The sequence below is a fragment of the Musca autumnalis genome, unplaced genomic scaffold (genome assembly GCF_047663935.1).
Source record: "Musca autumnalis isolate F117 unplaced genomic scaffold, ASM4766393v1 scaffold_150, whole genome shotgun sequence".
Classification (NCBI taxonomy): domain Eukaryota; kingdom Metazoa; phylum Arthropoda; class Insecta; order Diptera; family Muscidae; genus Musca; species Musca autumnalis.
This window is the reverse complement of record NW_027411701.1, coordinates 118734-129999: the sequence shown is the minus strand read 5'-3', so window position 1 is coordinate 129999 and position 11266 is coordinate 118734. Positions and strand designations below refer to the sequence as shown.

At 40.1% G+C, this 11266-nt stretch overlaps 2 protein-coding genes across 2 annotated transcripts; both read left to right on the top strand.

Annotated features, from left to right (window-relative positions):
* The first annotated feature begins 3367 nt into the window (after positions 1–3367).
* On the top strand, positions 3368–4750 carry LOC141391841 (lamin-C-like). Its single transcript, XM_073964534.1, has one exon. It carries the CDS (start codon positions 3368–3370, stop codon positions 4748–4750), a length of 1383 nt encoding a protein of 460 aa, XP_073820635.1.
* Positions 4751–7817: 3067 nt separating this feature from the next.
* Positions 7818–10941, top strand: LOC141391842 (lamin Dm0-like). The gene is made up of 2 exons (XM_073964535.1): positions 7818–10116; positions 10187–10941. Exons 1-2 carry the CDS (start codon positions 8305–8307, stop codon positions 10280–10282), a joined length of 1908 nt encoding a protein of 635 aa, XP_073820636.1. The 5' UTR covers positions 7818–8304; the 3' UTR covers positions 10283–10941.
* The last annotated feature ends 325 nt before the right edge of the window (positions 10942–11266 follow it).

Here is an 11266-nt window from a genome sequence, read left to right as displayed (position 1 = left end):
GGTGAACTTTTGTATTGGGAAAGTCATGCCCGGTGAACTTTTGTATGGGAAAAGTCATGCCCTGTGAACTTTTGTATGGGAAAAGTCATGCCCGGTTAACTTTTGTATTGGAAAGTCATGCCCGGTGAACTTTTGTATTGGGAAAGTCATGCCCGGTGATCTTTTGTACTGGGAAAGTCATGCCCGGTCAACTTTTGTATTGGGAAAGTCATGCCCGGTCAACTTTTGTATTGGGAAAGTCATGCCCGGTGATCTTTTGTACTGGGAAAGTCATGCCCGGTGAACTTTTGTATTGGGAAAGTAATGCCCGGTGAACTTTTGTATTGGGAAAGTCATGCCCGGTGAACTTTTGTACTGGGAAAGTCATGCCCAGTGAACTTTTGTATTGGGAAAGTCATGCCCGGTGAACTTTTGTATTGGGAAAGTCATGCCCGGTGAACTTTTGTATTGGGAAAGTCATGCCCGGTGAACTTTTGTATTGGGAAAGTCATGCCCGGTGAACTTTTGTATTGGGAAAGTCATGCCCGGTCAACTTTTGTATTGGGAAAGTCATGCCCGGTGAACTTTTGTACTGGGAAAGTCATGCCCGGTGAACTTTTGTATTGGGAAAGTCATGCCCGGTGAACTTTTGTATGGGAAAAGTCATGCCCTGTGAACTTTTGTATGGGAAAAGTCATGCCCGGTTAACTTTTGTATTGGAAAGTCATGCCCGGTGAACTTTTGTATTGGGAAAGTCATGCCCGGTGATCTTTTGTATTGGGAAAGTCATGCCCGGTGAACTTTTGTATTGGGAAAGTCATGCCCGGTCAACTTTTGTATTGGGAAAGTCATGCCCGGTGATCTTTTGTACTGGGAAAGTCATGCCCGGTGAACTTTTGTATTGGGAAAGTCATGCCCGGTGAACTTTTGTATGGGAAAAGTCATGCCCGGTGAACTTTTGTATTGGGAAAGTCATGCCCGGTGAACTTTTGTATTGGGAAAGTCATGCCCGGTCAACTTTTGTATTGGGAAAGTCATGCCCGGTCAACTTTTGTATTGGGAAAGTCATGCCCGGTGAACTTTTGTATTGGGAAAGTCATGCCCGGTGATCTTTTGTACTGGGAAAGTCATGCCCGGTGAACTTTTGTATTGGGAAAGTCATGCCCGGTGAACTTTTGTATTGGGAAAGTCATGCCCGGTGAACTTTTGTACTGGGAAAGTCATGCCCGGTGAACTTTTGTATTGGGAAAGTCATGCCCGGTGAACTTTTGTATTGGGAAAGTCATGCCCGGTGAACTTTTGTATTGGGAAAGTCATGCCCGGTGATCTTTTGTATTGGGAAAGTCATGCCCGGTGAACTTTTGTATTGGGAAAGTCATGCCCGGTGAACTTTTGTATTGGGAAAGTCATGCCCGGTGAACTTTTGTATTGGGAAAGTCATGCCCGGTGAACTTTTGTATTGGGAAAGTCATGCCCGGTGAACTTTTGTATTGGGAAAGTCATGCCCGGTGAACTTTTGTATTGGGAAAGTCATGCCCGGTCAACTTTTGTATTGGGAAAGTCATGCCCGGTGAACTTTTGTACTGGGAAAGTCATGCCCGGTGAACTTTTGTATTGGGAAAGTCATACCCGGTGAACTTTTGTATGGGAAAAGTCATGCCCGGTGAACTTTTGTATTGGGAAAGTCATGCCCGGTGAACTTTTGTACTGGGAAAGTCATGCCCGGTGAACTTTTGTATTGGGAAAGTCATGCCCGGTGAACTTTTGTATGGGAAAAATCATGTCCGGTGAACTTTTGTATTGGGAAAGTCATGCCCGGTCAACTTTTGTATTGGGAAAGTCATGCCCGGTGAACTTTTGTATTGGGAAAGTCATGCCCGGTCAACTTTTGTATTGGGAAAGTCATGCCCTGTGAACTTTTGTATTGGGAAAGTCATGCCCGGTGAACTTTTGTATTGGGAAAGTCATGCCCGGTGAACTTTTGGTGAATTTTGTAGAAGACTCTTTTCTGTGTAAATAGAGTCAGGTAGATTTCTTTGTAAGCATGTCGTCTAAGAATCTATGTCTAAAAATAATCAACTGTCGGCCATAAATAATGGAACAAATGTCGTACCCAAAATAGTAAAGATAGCGAAGGGTCGATAATAAAATATGTATTTTCCATTATCGGCGCAACGTGTGTGTGCACGGCGTCATAATGTATTTATAGATGCAGCGTGCATTTCTAATGTGCGTCCAAACGGAATGTATGTGTGTGTGTGTTATTGTTAGATTATAAGATTTAGTTTTAAGGTAGAATGTAAATAAAGAATGAGTCTCTCTAAATCAACGAAGCGAACAACATCGCTAACGCGGGTGTTTTCATTCTCTTAGGTTATTTTTCCTTTAGTTTCTTGGGTGCATTTGTGATGAGACTAGGAGTCGTCTCATCATTTGGTGACCCCGACGTGATTGTTTCGTGTATAGTAAAGACACGAGATAGTTTCACGTGTAGTATAGAGACGTGATAGGCGCGTAGTGAAAAATAACTCGTTAGGCCTATCCGTGTTTAGTGTAGTGACGTGTTAGGCTCACATTTTTAAAAAAAAGAAAAGTGCTGTAGTTTTTCCGTCAATGTGATAACGTATTAGACGCGTAGTGAAAAGTGACTACGTTAGGTTTAGTCGTTAGGTTATAGAAAGGCGCACAGTCGAAGCAAAGATTGTGTTAGGCCAATTTTTATAGCTACTAAAAAAAATAAATAAAGTGACAAAAAGTGTATTTCGTGAAAATGAATTTTCAAGATTTCATCCAACATCAAAGGGTGTTGGGCGAATACATTGTTTCGCTTTACTTAGATCTGAGCAAAATTGCTCAGAAAAGTGTAACCAGGGAAACAAGGGAAAAATTGTTTAAAGTTGTTAGTTCCTTCACGGAAGCAAGAAGGGATTTTTTAGACAATGATAGAGAGCTCCGCGATATGGGAAAATTCCCATATGAAATGCATAGCATATTCGCCTCAGGTGTGCGGTATGCAATAAAAAAGTTCGACTTCTTAAATCGTCAAGTAAGGATAGATTTTGGGATCGAATCAAAGAAGGATTCGTTAGATACACGAATTCTTTCTAGATATAAATATATAGCTGAGATGGACAGCTTAAGTCCATTGGAACAGTATGAAAAAAGAAACATACTGCGCCATTTAAAAACATTAAAAGGAGGTTTAATTAGAGATTTTGAATATTCATTAAATGCGCTGGAGACTGAGATAAGGAATGAGTTTCTAAGTGTAGAAGATGTCAAAGACAGATATGATATTGCGTCATCAGTACTGATGCAATATTTGAATGAGTTTCCTAAAGAGGATAATCTCGTAGAGAATTTCAATTTTTTACAAATTTGTTACCGCATGGTGAGATTTGGGAAAATTTCTAGAGTAGCACCTAAAGAGGTGAAGGTAAACGATTATGAAGAAATCAATGGGAAATGGGTTCCCAAGATAAATACTAGACAGGTAGATAGTAGTTCAATTAGAAAAATTGAGCAGAGTTTTCCAGGTAGTATAGACTCTCAACAGGGGAGTGTCGAAGAAACTTCGGAAACTCAGAATGAAAACGTTCACGTTGATGTTTCGCGGAAATTAAATATCGAAGTCAACCAACTGCGTGAGAAAAATGAGCAGTTGAAGGTCAGATTGGAGCAAACAACCAACGACCGGCAAATTGCTGAGAAGAAGGCTCGTATGTACGAGTCACGAGCTGCTGATCTTAACGCCAAATACGATGCTGCGACTGCTTATACCAAGGAAGCCAGTGATGAACTCTGTGAGGTGCATGCAGAATTGGTGCTTCTACGCAAACAAATTAAAGAGGATGCACAGGCACGTATTGAGTTGGAAGGCAACATACAACATCTGCGTAACGAACTGACCTTCAAGGAAAAATTTCACTCAGAAGAAATTAATGAATTACGCACTGGTCTCTCTAAACAATATGGGACCATATTACAACAGTCGTTGCAAGAGTTGCGTGAACAACACGAAGGGAAAATGCGTAAAATGAAAATGCTGTACGAGCAAAAGATTAAGGATCTCCAAGCAGAAGCCAATCGTGAGTCCGTTGCAGCTTCACGTGCTATCGAAGAATTAGATGTCTCTCATCAAAATATTGAAAGCCTGTATATTCGCATTAGTAAGTTGGAATCTACAAATGCTGCATTGAATGGCCGAAATTGTGATTTGGAAAAATTGCTCGCCAATGAAAGAAGACGCCACGCTTCTGAGATTGCCAATGTGGACGCTGAATTACAACAGCTACAAGAAAGTGTTGTCTACGACAAACTATTGTATGACGAAGAAGTTAGTAGCCAAACGGAATGGGCTGTAACTAGCAGAGAATATGACATCGAAATTTCCAAAGGTGATCCTAAAGCAAGGGTACAACAGAAAGGTACCAATGAAGTGCAAATCGATGGCGGTGCTACCGTATCTCAAAGGTTTGTAACGGATACAGCACAAGAACCACCAACAAAAATAATGATGAAGCCACGAAAATGGAAAAGTGGAGAAAACATAAAGTCAACACTATATAATGCCAATGAAGAAGTTGCCGGTGCAGATCGTGTCAAGCGTAGAATTATACGTCATGTGTCCAATCATCGTATAATTGATGAAGAAAGTTCTAGTGCCGAGAAGAATCCTCCAAGAAGAAAATGGATTTACCACGTCTTTCATCGAGGGAAAAGAAGTCATCATCCATACTGGTTGCTGAAGGTGTTGGGTGCCATCACCTAGAATTAAGTCATTATAAGTCTTTATATGTTGTTTATTATTAACTTAGAAAATAAGTAATGAAAAATATTACATTATGATAAGGATTATGATAATATTCCTCTTTAGTAAAAAATAACATACATACATTTTAGTTAAAGAATTAGATTGCTTAAGACCAGAAACTGTTTAGTTCTGTATCTAAATTAGTCTATGTAAATGGAGTCAGATAGCAAGCAAGAAAATGTTCAATGTCCTGTCCTAACAGTTAAAAGATTAGGATCTTTTAAGGCGGGGAGAATGGTGAATTTTGTAGAAGACTCTTTTCTGTGTAAATAGAGTCAGGTAGATTTCTTTGTAAGCATGTCGTCTAAGAATCTATGTCTAAAAATAATCAACTGTCGGCCATAAATAATGGAACAAATGTCGTACCCAAAATAGCGAAGGGTCGATAATAAAATATGTATTTTCCATTATCGGCGCAACGTGTGTGTGCACGGCGTCATAATGTATTTATAGATGCAGCGTGCATTTCTAATGTGCGTCCAAACGGAATGTATGTGTGTGTGTGTTATTGTTAGATTATAAGATTTAGTTTAAAGTAGAATGTAAATAAAGAATGAGTCTCTCTAAATCAACGAAGCGAACAACATCGCTAACGCGGGTGTTTTCATTCTCTTAGGTTATTTTTCCTTTAGTTTCTTGGGTGCATTTGTGATGAGACTAGGAGTCGTCTCATCAACTTTTGTATTGGGAAAGTCATGCCCGGTGAACTTTTGTATTGGGAAAGTCATGCCCGGTGAACTTTTGTACTGGGAAAGTCATGCCCAGTGAACTTTTGTATTGGGAAAGTCATGCACGGTGAACTTTTGTATGGGAAAAGTCAAGCCCTGTGAACTTTTGTATGGGAAAAGTCATGCCCGGTTAACTTTTGTATTGGAAAGTCATGCCCGGTGAACTTTTGTATTGGGAAAGTCATGCCCGGTGATCTTTTGTACTGGGAAAGTCATGCCCGGTCAACTTTTGTATTGGGAAAGTCATGCCCGGTCAACTTTTGTATTGGGAAAGTCATGCCCGGTGATCTTTTGTACTGGGAAAGTCATGCCCGGTGAACTTTTGTATTGGGAAAGTAATGCCCGGTGAACTTTTGTATTGGGAAAGTCATGCCCGGTGAACTTTTGTACTGGGAAAGTCATGCCCAGTGAACTTTTGTATTGGGAAAGTCATGCCCGGTGAACTTTTGTATTGGGAAAGTCATGCCCGGTGAACTTTTGTATTGGGAAAGTCATGCCCGGTGAACTTTTGTATTGGGAAAGTCATGCCCGGTGAACTTTTGTATTGGGAAAGTCATGCCCGGTCAACTTTTGTATTGGGAAAGTCATGCCCGGTGAACTTTTGTACTGGGAAAGTCATGCCCGGTGAACTTTTGTATTGGGAAAGTCATGCCCGGTGAACTTTTGTATGGGAAAAGTCATGCCCTGTGAACTTTTGTATGGGAAAAGTCATGCCCGGTTAACTTTTGTATTGGAAAGTCATGCCCGGTGAACTTTTGTATTGGGAAAGTCATGCCCGGTGATCTTTTGTATTGGGAAAGTCATGCCCGGTGAACTTTTGTATTGGGAAAGTCATGCCCGGTGAACTTTTGTATTGGGAAAGTCATGCCCGGTGATCTTTTGTACTGGGAAAGTCATGCCCGGTGAACTTTTGTATTGGGAAAGTCATGCCCGGTGAACTTTTGTATGGGAAAAGTCATGCCCGGTGAACTTTTGTATTGGGAAAGTCATGCCCGGTGAACTTTTGTATTGGGAAAGTCATGCCCGGTCAACTTTTGTATTGGGAAAGTCATGCCCGGTCAACTTTTGTATTGGGAAAGTCATGCCCGGTGAACTTTTGTATTGGGAAAGTCATGCCCGGTGATCTTTTGTACTGGGAAAGTCATGCCCGGTGAACTTTTGTATTGGGAAAGTCATGCCCGGTGAACTTTTGTATTGGGAAAGTCATGCCCGGTGAACTTTTGTACTGGGAAAGTCATGCCCGGTGAACTTTTGTATTGGGAAAGTCATGCCCGGTGAACTTTTGTATTGGGAAAGTCATGCCCGGTGAACTTTTGTATTGGGAAAGTCATGCCCGGTGATCTTTTGTATTGGGAAAGTCATGCCCGGTGAACTTTTGTATTGGGAAAGTCATGCCCGGTGAACTTTTGTATTGGGAAAGTCATGCCCGGTGAACTTTTGTATTGGGAAAGTCATGCCCGGTGAACTTTTGTATTGGGAAAGTCATGCCCGGTGAACTTTTGTATTGGGAAAGTCATGCCCGGTGAACTTTTGTATTGGGAAAGTCATGCCCGGTCAACTTTTGTATTGGGAAAGTCATGCCCGGTGAACTTTTGTACTGGGAAAGTCATGCCCGGTGAACTTTTGTATTGGGAAAGTCATACCCGGTGAACTTTTGTATGGGAAAAGTCATGCCCGGTGAACTTTTGTATTGGGAAAGTCATGCCCGGTGAACTTTTGTACTGGGAAAGTCATGCCCGGTGAACTTTTGTATTGGGAAAGTCATGCCCGGTGAACTTTTGTATGGGAAAAATCATGTCCGGTGAACTTTTGTATTGGGAAAGTCATGCCCGGTCAACTTTTGTATTGGGAAAGTCATGCCCGGTGAACTTTTGTATTGGGAAAGTCATGCCCGGTCAACTTTTGTATTGGGAAAGTCATGCCCTGTGAACTTTTGTATTGGGAAAGTCATGCCCGGTGAACTTTTGTATTGGGAAAGTCATGCCCGGTGAACTTTTGGTGAATTTTGTAGAAGACTCTTTTCTGTGTAAATAGAGTCAGGTAGATTTCTTTGTAAGCATGTCGTCTAAGAATCTATGTCTAAAAATAATCAACTGTCGGCCATAAATAATGGAACAAATGTCGTACCCAAAATAGTAAAGATAGCGAAGGGTCGATAATAAAATATGTATTTTCCATTATCGGCGCAACGTGTGTGTGCACGGCGTCATAATGTATTTATAGATGCAGCGTGCATTTCTAATGTGCGTCCAAACGGAATGTATGTGTGTGTGTGTTATTGTTAGATTATAAGATTTAGTTTTAAGGTAGAATGTAAATAAAGAATGAGTCTCTCTAAATCAACGAAGCGAACAACATCGCTAACGCGGGTGTTTTCATTCTCTTAGGTTATTTTTCCTTTAGTTTCTTGGGTGCATTTGTGATGAGACTAGGAGTCGTCTCATCATTTGGTGACCCCGACGTGATTGTTTCGTGTATAGTAAAGACACGAGATAGTTTCACGTGTAGTATAGAGACGTGATAGGCGCGTAGTGAAAAATAACTCGTTAGGCCTATCCGTGTTTAGTGTAGTGACGTGTTAGGCTCACATTTTTAAAAAAAAGAAAAGTGCTGTAGTTTTTCCGTCAATGTGATAACGTATTAGACGCGTAGTGAAAAGTGACTACGTTAGGTTTAGTCGTTAGGTTATAGAAAGGCGCACAGTCGAAGCAAAGATTGTGTTAGGCCAATTTTTATAGCTACTAAAAAAAATAAATAAAGTGACAAAAAGTGTATTTCGTGAAAATGAATTTTCAAGATTTCATCCAACATCAAAGGGTGTTGGGCGAATACATTGTTTCGCTTTACTTAGATCTGAGCAAAATTGCTCAGAAAAGTGTAACCAGGGAAACAAGGGAAAAATTGTTTAAAGTTGTTAGTTCCTTCACGGAAGCAAGAAGGGATTTTTTAGACAATGATAGAGAGCTCCGCGATATGGGAAAATTCCCATATGAAATGCATAGCATATTCGCCTCAGGTGTGCGGTATGCAATAAAAAAGTTCGACTTCTTAAATCGTCAAGTAAGGATAGATTTTGGGATCGAATCAAAGAAGGATTCGTTAGATACACGAATTCTTTCTAGATATAAATATATAGCTGAGATGGACAGCTTAAGTCCATTGGAACAGTATGAAAAAAGAAACATACTGCGCCATTTAAAAACATTAAAAGGAGGTTTAATTAGAGATTTTGAATATTCATTAAATGCGCTGGAGACTGAGATAAGGAATGAGTTTCTAAGTGTAGAAGATGTCAAAGACAGATATGATATTGCGTCATCAGTACTGATGCAATATTTGAATGAGTTTCCTAAAGAGGATAATCTCGTAGAGAATTTCAATTTTTTACAAATTTGTTACCGCATGGTGAGATTTGGGAAAATTTCTAGAGTAGCACCTAAAGAGGTGAAGGTAAACGATTATGAAGAAATCAATGGGAAATGGGTTCCCAAGATAAATACTAGACAGGTAGATAGTAGTTCAATTAGAAAAATTGAGCAGAGTTTTCCAGGTAGTATAGACTCTCAACAGGGGAGTGTCGAAGAAACTTCGGAAACTCAGAATGAAAACGTTCACGTTGATGTTTCGCGGAAATTAAATATCGAAGTCAACCAACTGCGTGAGAAAAATGAGCAGTTGAAGGTCAGATTGGAGCAAACAACCAACGACCGGCAAATTGCTGAGAAGAAGGCTCGTATGTACGAGTCACGAGCTGCTGATCTTAACGCCAAATACGATGCTGCGACTGCTTATACCAAGGAAGCCAGTGATGAACTCTGTGAGGTGCATGCAGAATTGGTGCTTCTACGCAAACAAATTAAAGAGGATGCACAGGCACGTATTGAGTTGGAAGGCAACATACAACATCTGCGTAACGAACTGACCTTCAAGGAAAAATTTCACTCAGAAGAAATTAATGAATTACGCACTGGTCTCTCTAAACAATATGGGACCATATTACAACAGTCGTTGCAAGAGTTGCGTGAACAACACGAAGGGAAAATGCGTAAAATGAAAATGCTGTACGAGCAAAAGATTAAGGATCTCCAAGCAGAAGCCAATCGTGAGTCCGTTGCAGCTTCACGTGCTATCGAAGAATTAGATGTCTCTCATCAAAATATTGAAAGCCTGTATATTCGCATTAGTAAGTTGGAATCTACAAATGCTGCATTGAATGGCCGAAATTGTGATTTGGAAAAATTGCTCGCCAATGAAAGAAGACGCCACGCTTCTGAGATTGCCAATGTGGACGCTGAATTACAACAGCTACAAGAAAGTGTTGTCTACGACAAACTATTGTATGACGAAGAAGTTAGTAGCCAAACGGAATGGGCTGTAACTAGCAGAGAATATGACATCGAAATTTCCAAAGGTGATCCTAAAGCAAGGGTACAACAGAAAGGTACCAATGAAGTGCAAATCGATGGCGGTGCTACCGTATCTCAAAGGTTTGTAACGGATACAGCACAAGAACCACCAACAAAAATAATGATGAAGCCACGAAAATGGAAAAGTGGAGAAAACATAAAGACAACACTATATAATGCCAATGAAGAAGTTGCCGGTGCAGATCGTGTCAAGCGTAGAATTATACGTCATGTGTCCAATCATCGTATAATTGATGAAGAAAGTTCTAGTGCCGAGAAGAATCCTCCAAGAAGAAAATGGATTTACCACGTCTTTCATCGAGGGAAAAGAAGTCATCATCCATACTGGTTGCTGAAGGTGTTGGGTGCCATCACCTAGAATTAAGTCATTATAAGTCTTTATATGTTGTTTATTATTAACTTAGAAAATAAGTAATGAAAAATATTACATTATGATAAGGATTATGATAATATTCCTCTTTAGTAAAAAATAACATACATACATTTTAGTTAAAGAATTAGATTGCTTAAGACCAGAAACTGTTTAGTTCTGTATCTAAATTAGTCTATGTAAATGGAGTCAGATAGCAAGCAAGAAAATGTTCAATGTCCTGTCCTAACAGTTAAAAGATTAGGATCTTTTAAGGCGGGGAGAATGGTGAATTTTGTAGAAGACTCTTTTCTGTGTAAATAGAGTCAGGTAGATTTCTTTGTAAGCATGTCGTCTAAGAATCTATGTCTAAAAATAATCAACTGTCGGCCATAAATAATGGAACAAATGTCGTACCCAAAATAGTAAAGATAGCGAAGGGTCGATAATAAAATATATATTTTCCATTATCGGCGCAACGTGTGTGTGCACGGCGTCATAATGTATTTATAGATGCAGCGTGCATTTCTAATGTGCGTCCAAACGGAATGTATGTGTGTGTGTGTTATTGTTAGATTATAAGATTTAGTTTTAAGGTAGAATGTAAATAAAGAATGAGTCTCTCTAAATCAACGAAGCGAACAACATCGCTAACGCGGGTGTTTTCATTCTCTTAGGTTATTTTTCCTTTAGTTTCTTGGGTGCATTTGTGATGAGACTAGGAGTCGTCTCATCAACTTTTGTATTGGGAAAGTCATGCCCGGTGAACTTTTGTATTGGGAAAGTCATGCCCGGTGAACTTTTGTATTGGGAAAGTCATGCCCGGTGAACTTTTGTATTGGGAAAGTCATGCCCGGTCAACTTTTGTATTGGGAAAGTCATGCCCGGTGAACTTTTGTACTGGGAAAGTCATGCCCGGTGAACTTTTGTATTGGGAAAGTCATACCCGGTGAACTTTTGTATGGGAAAA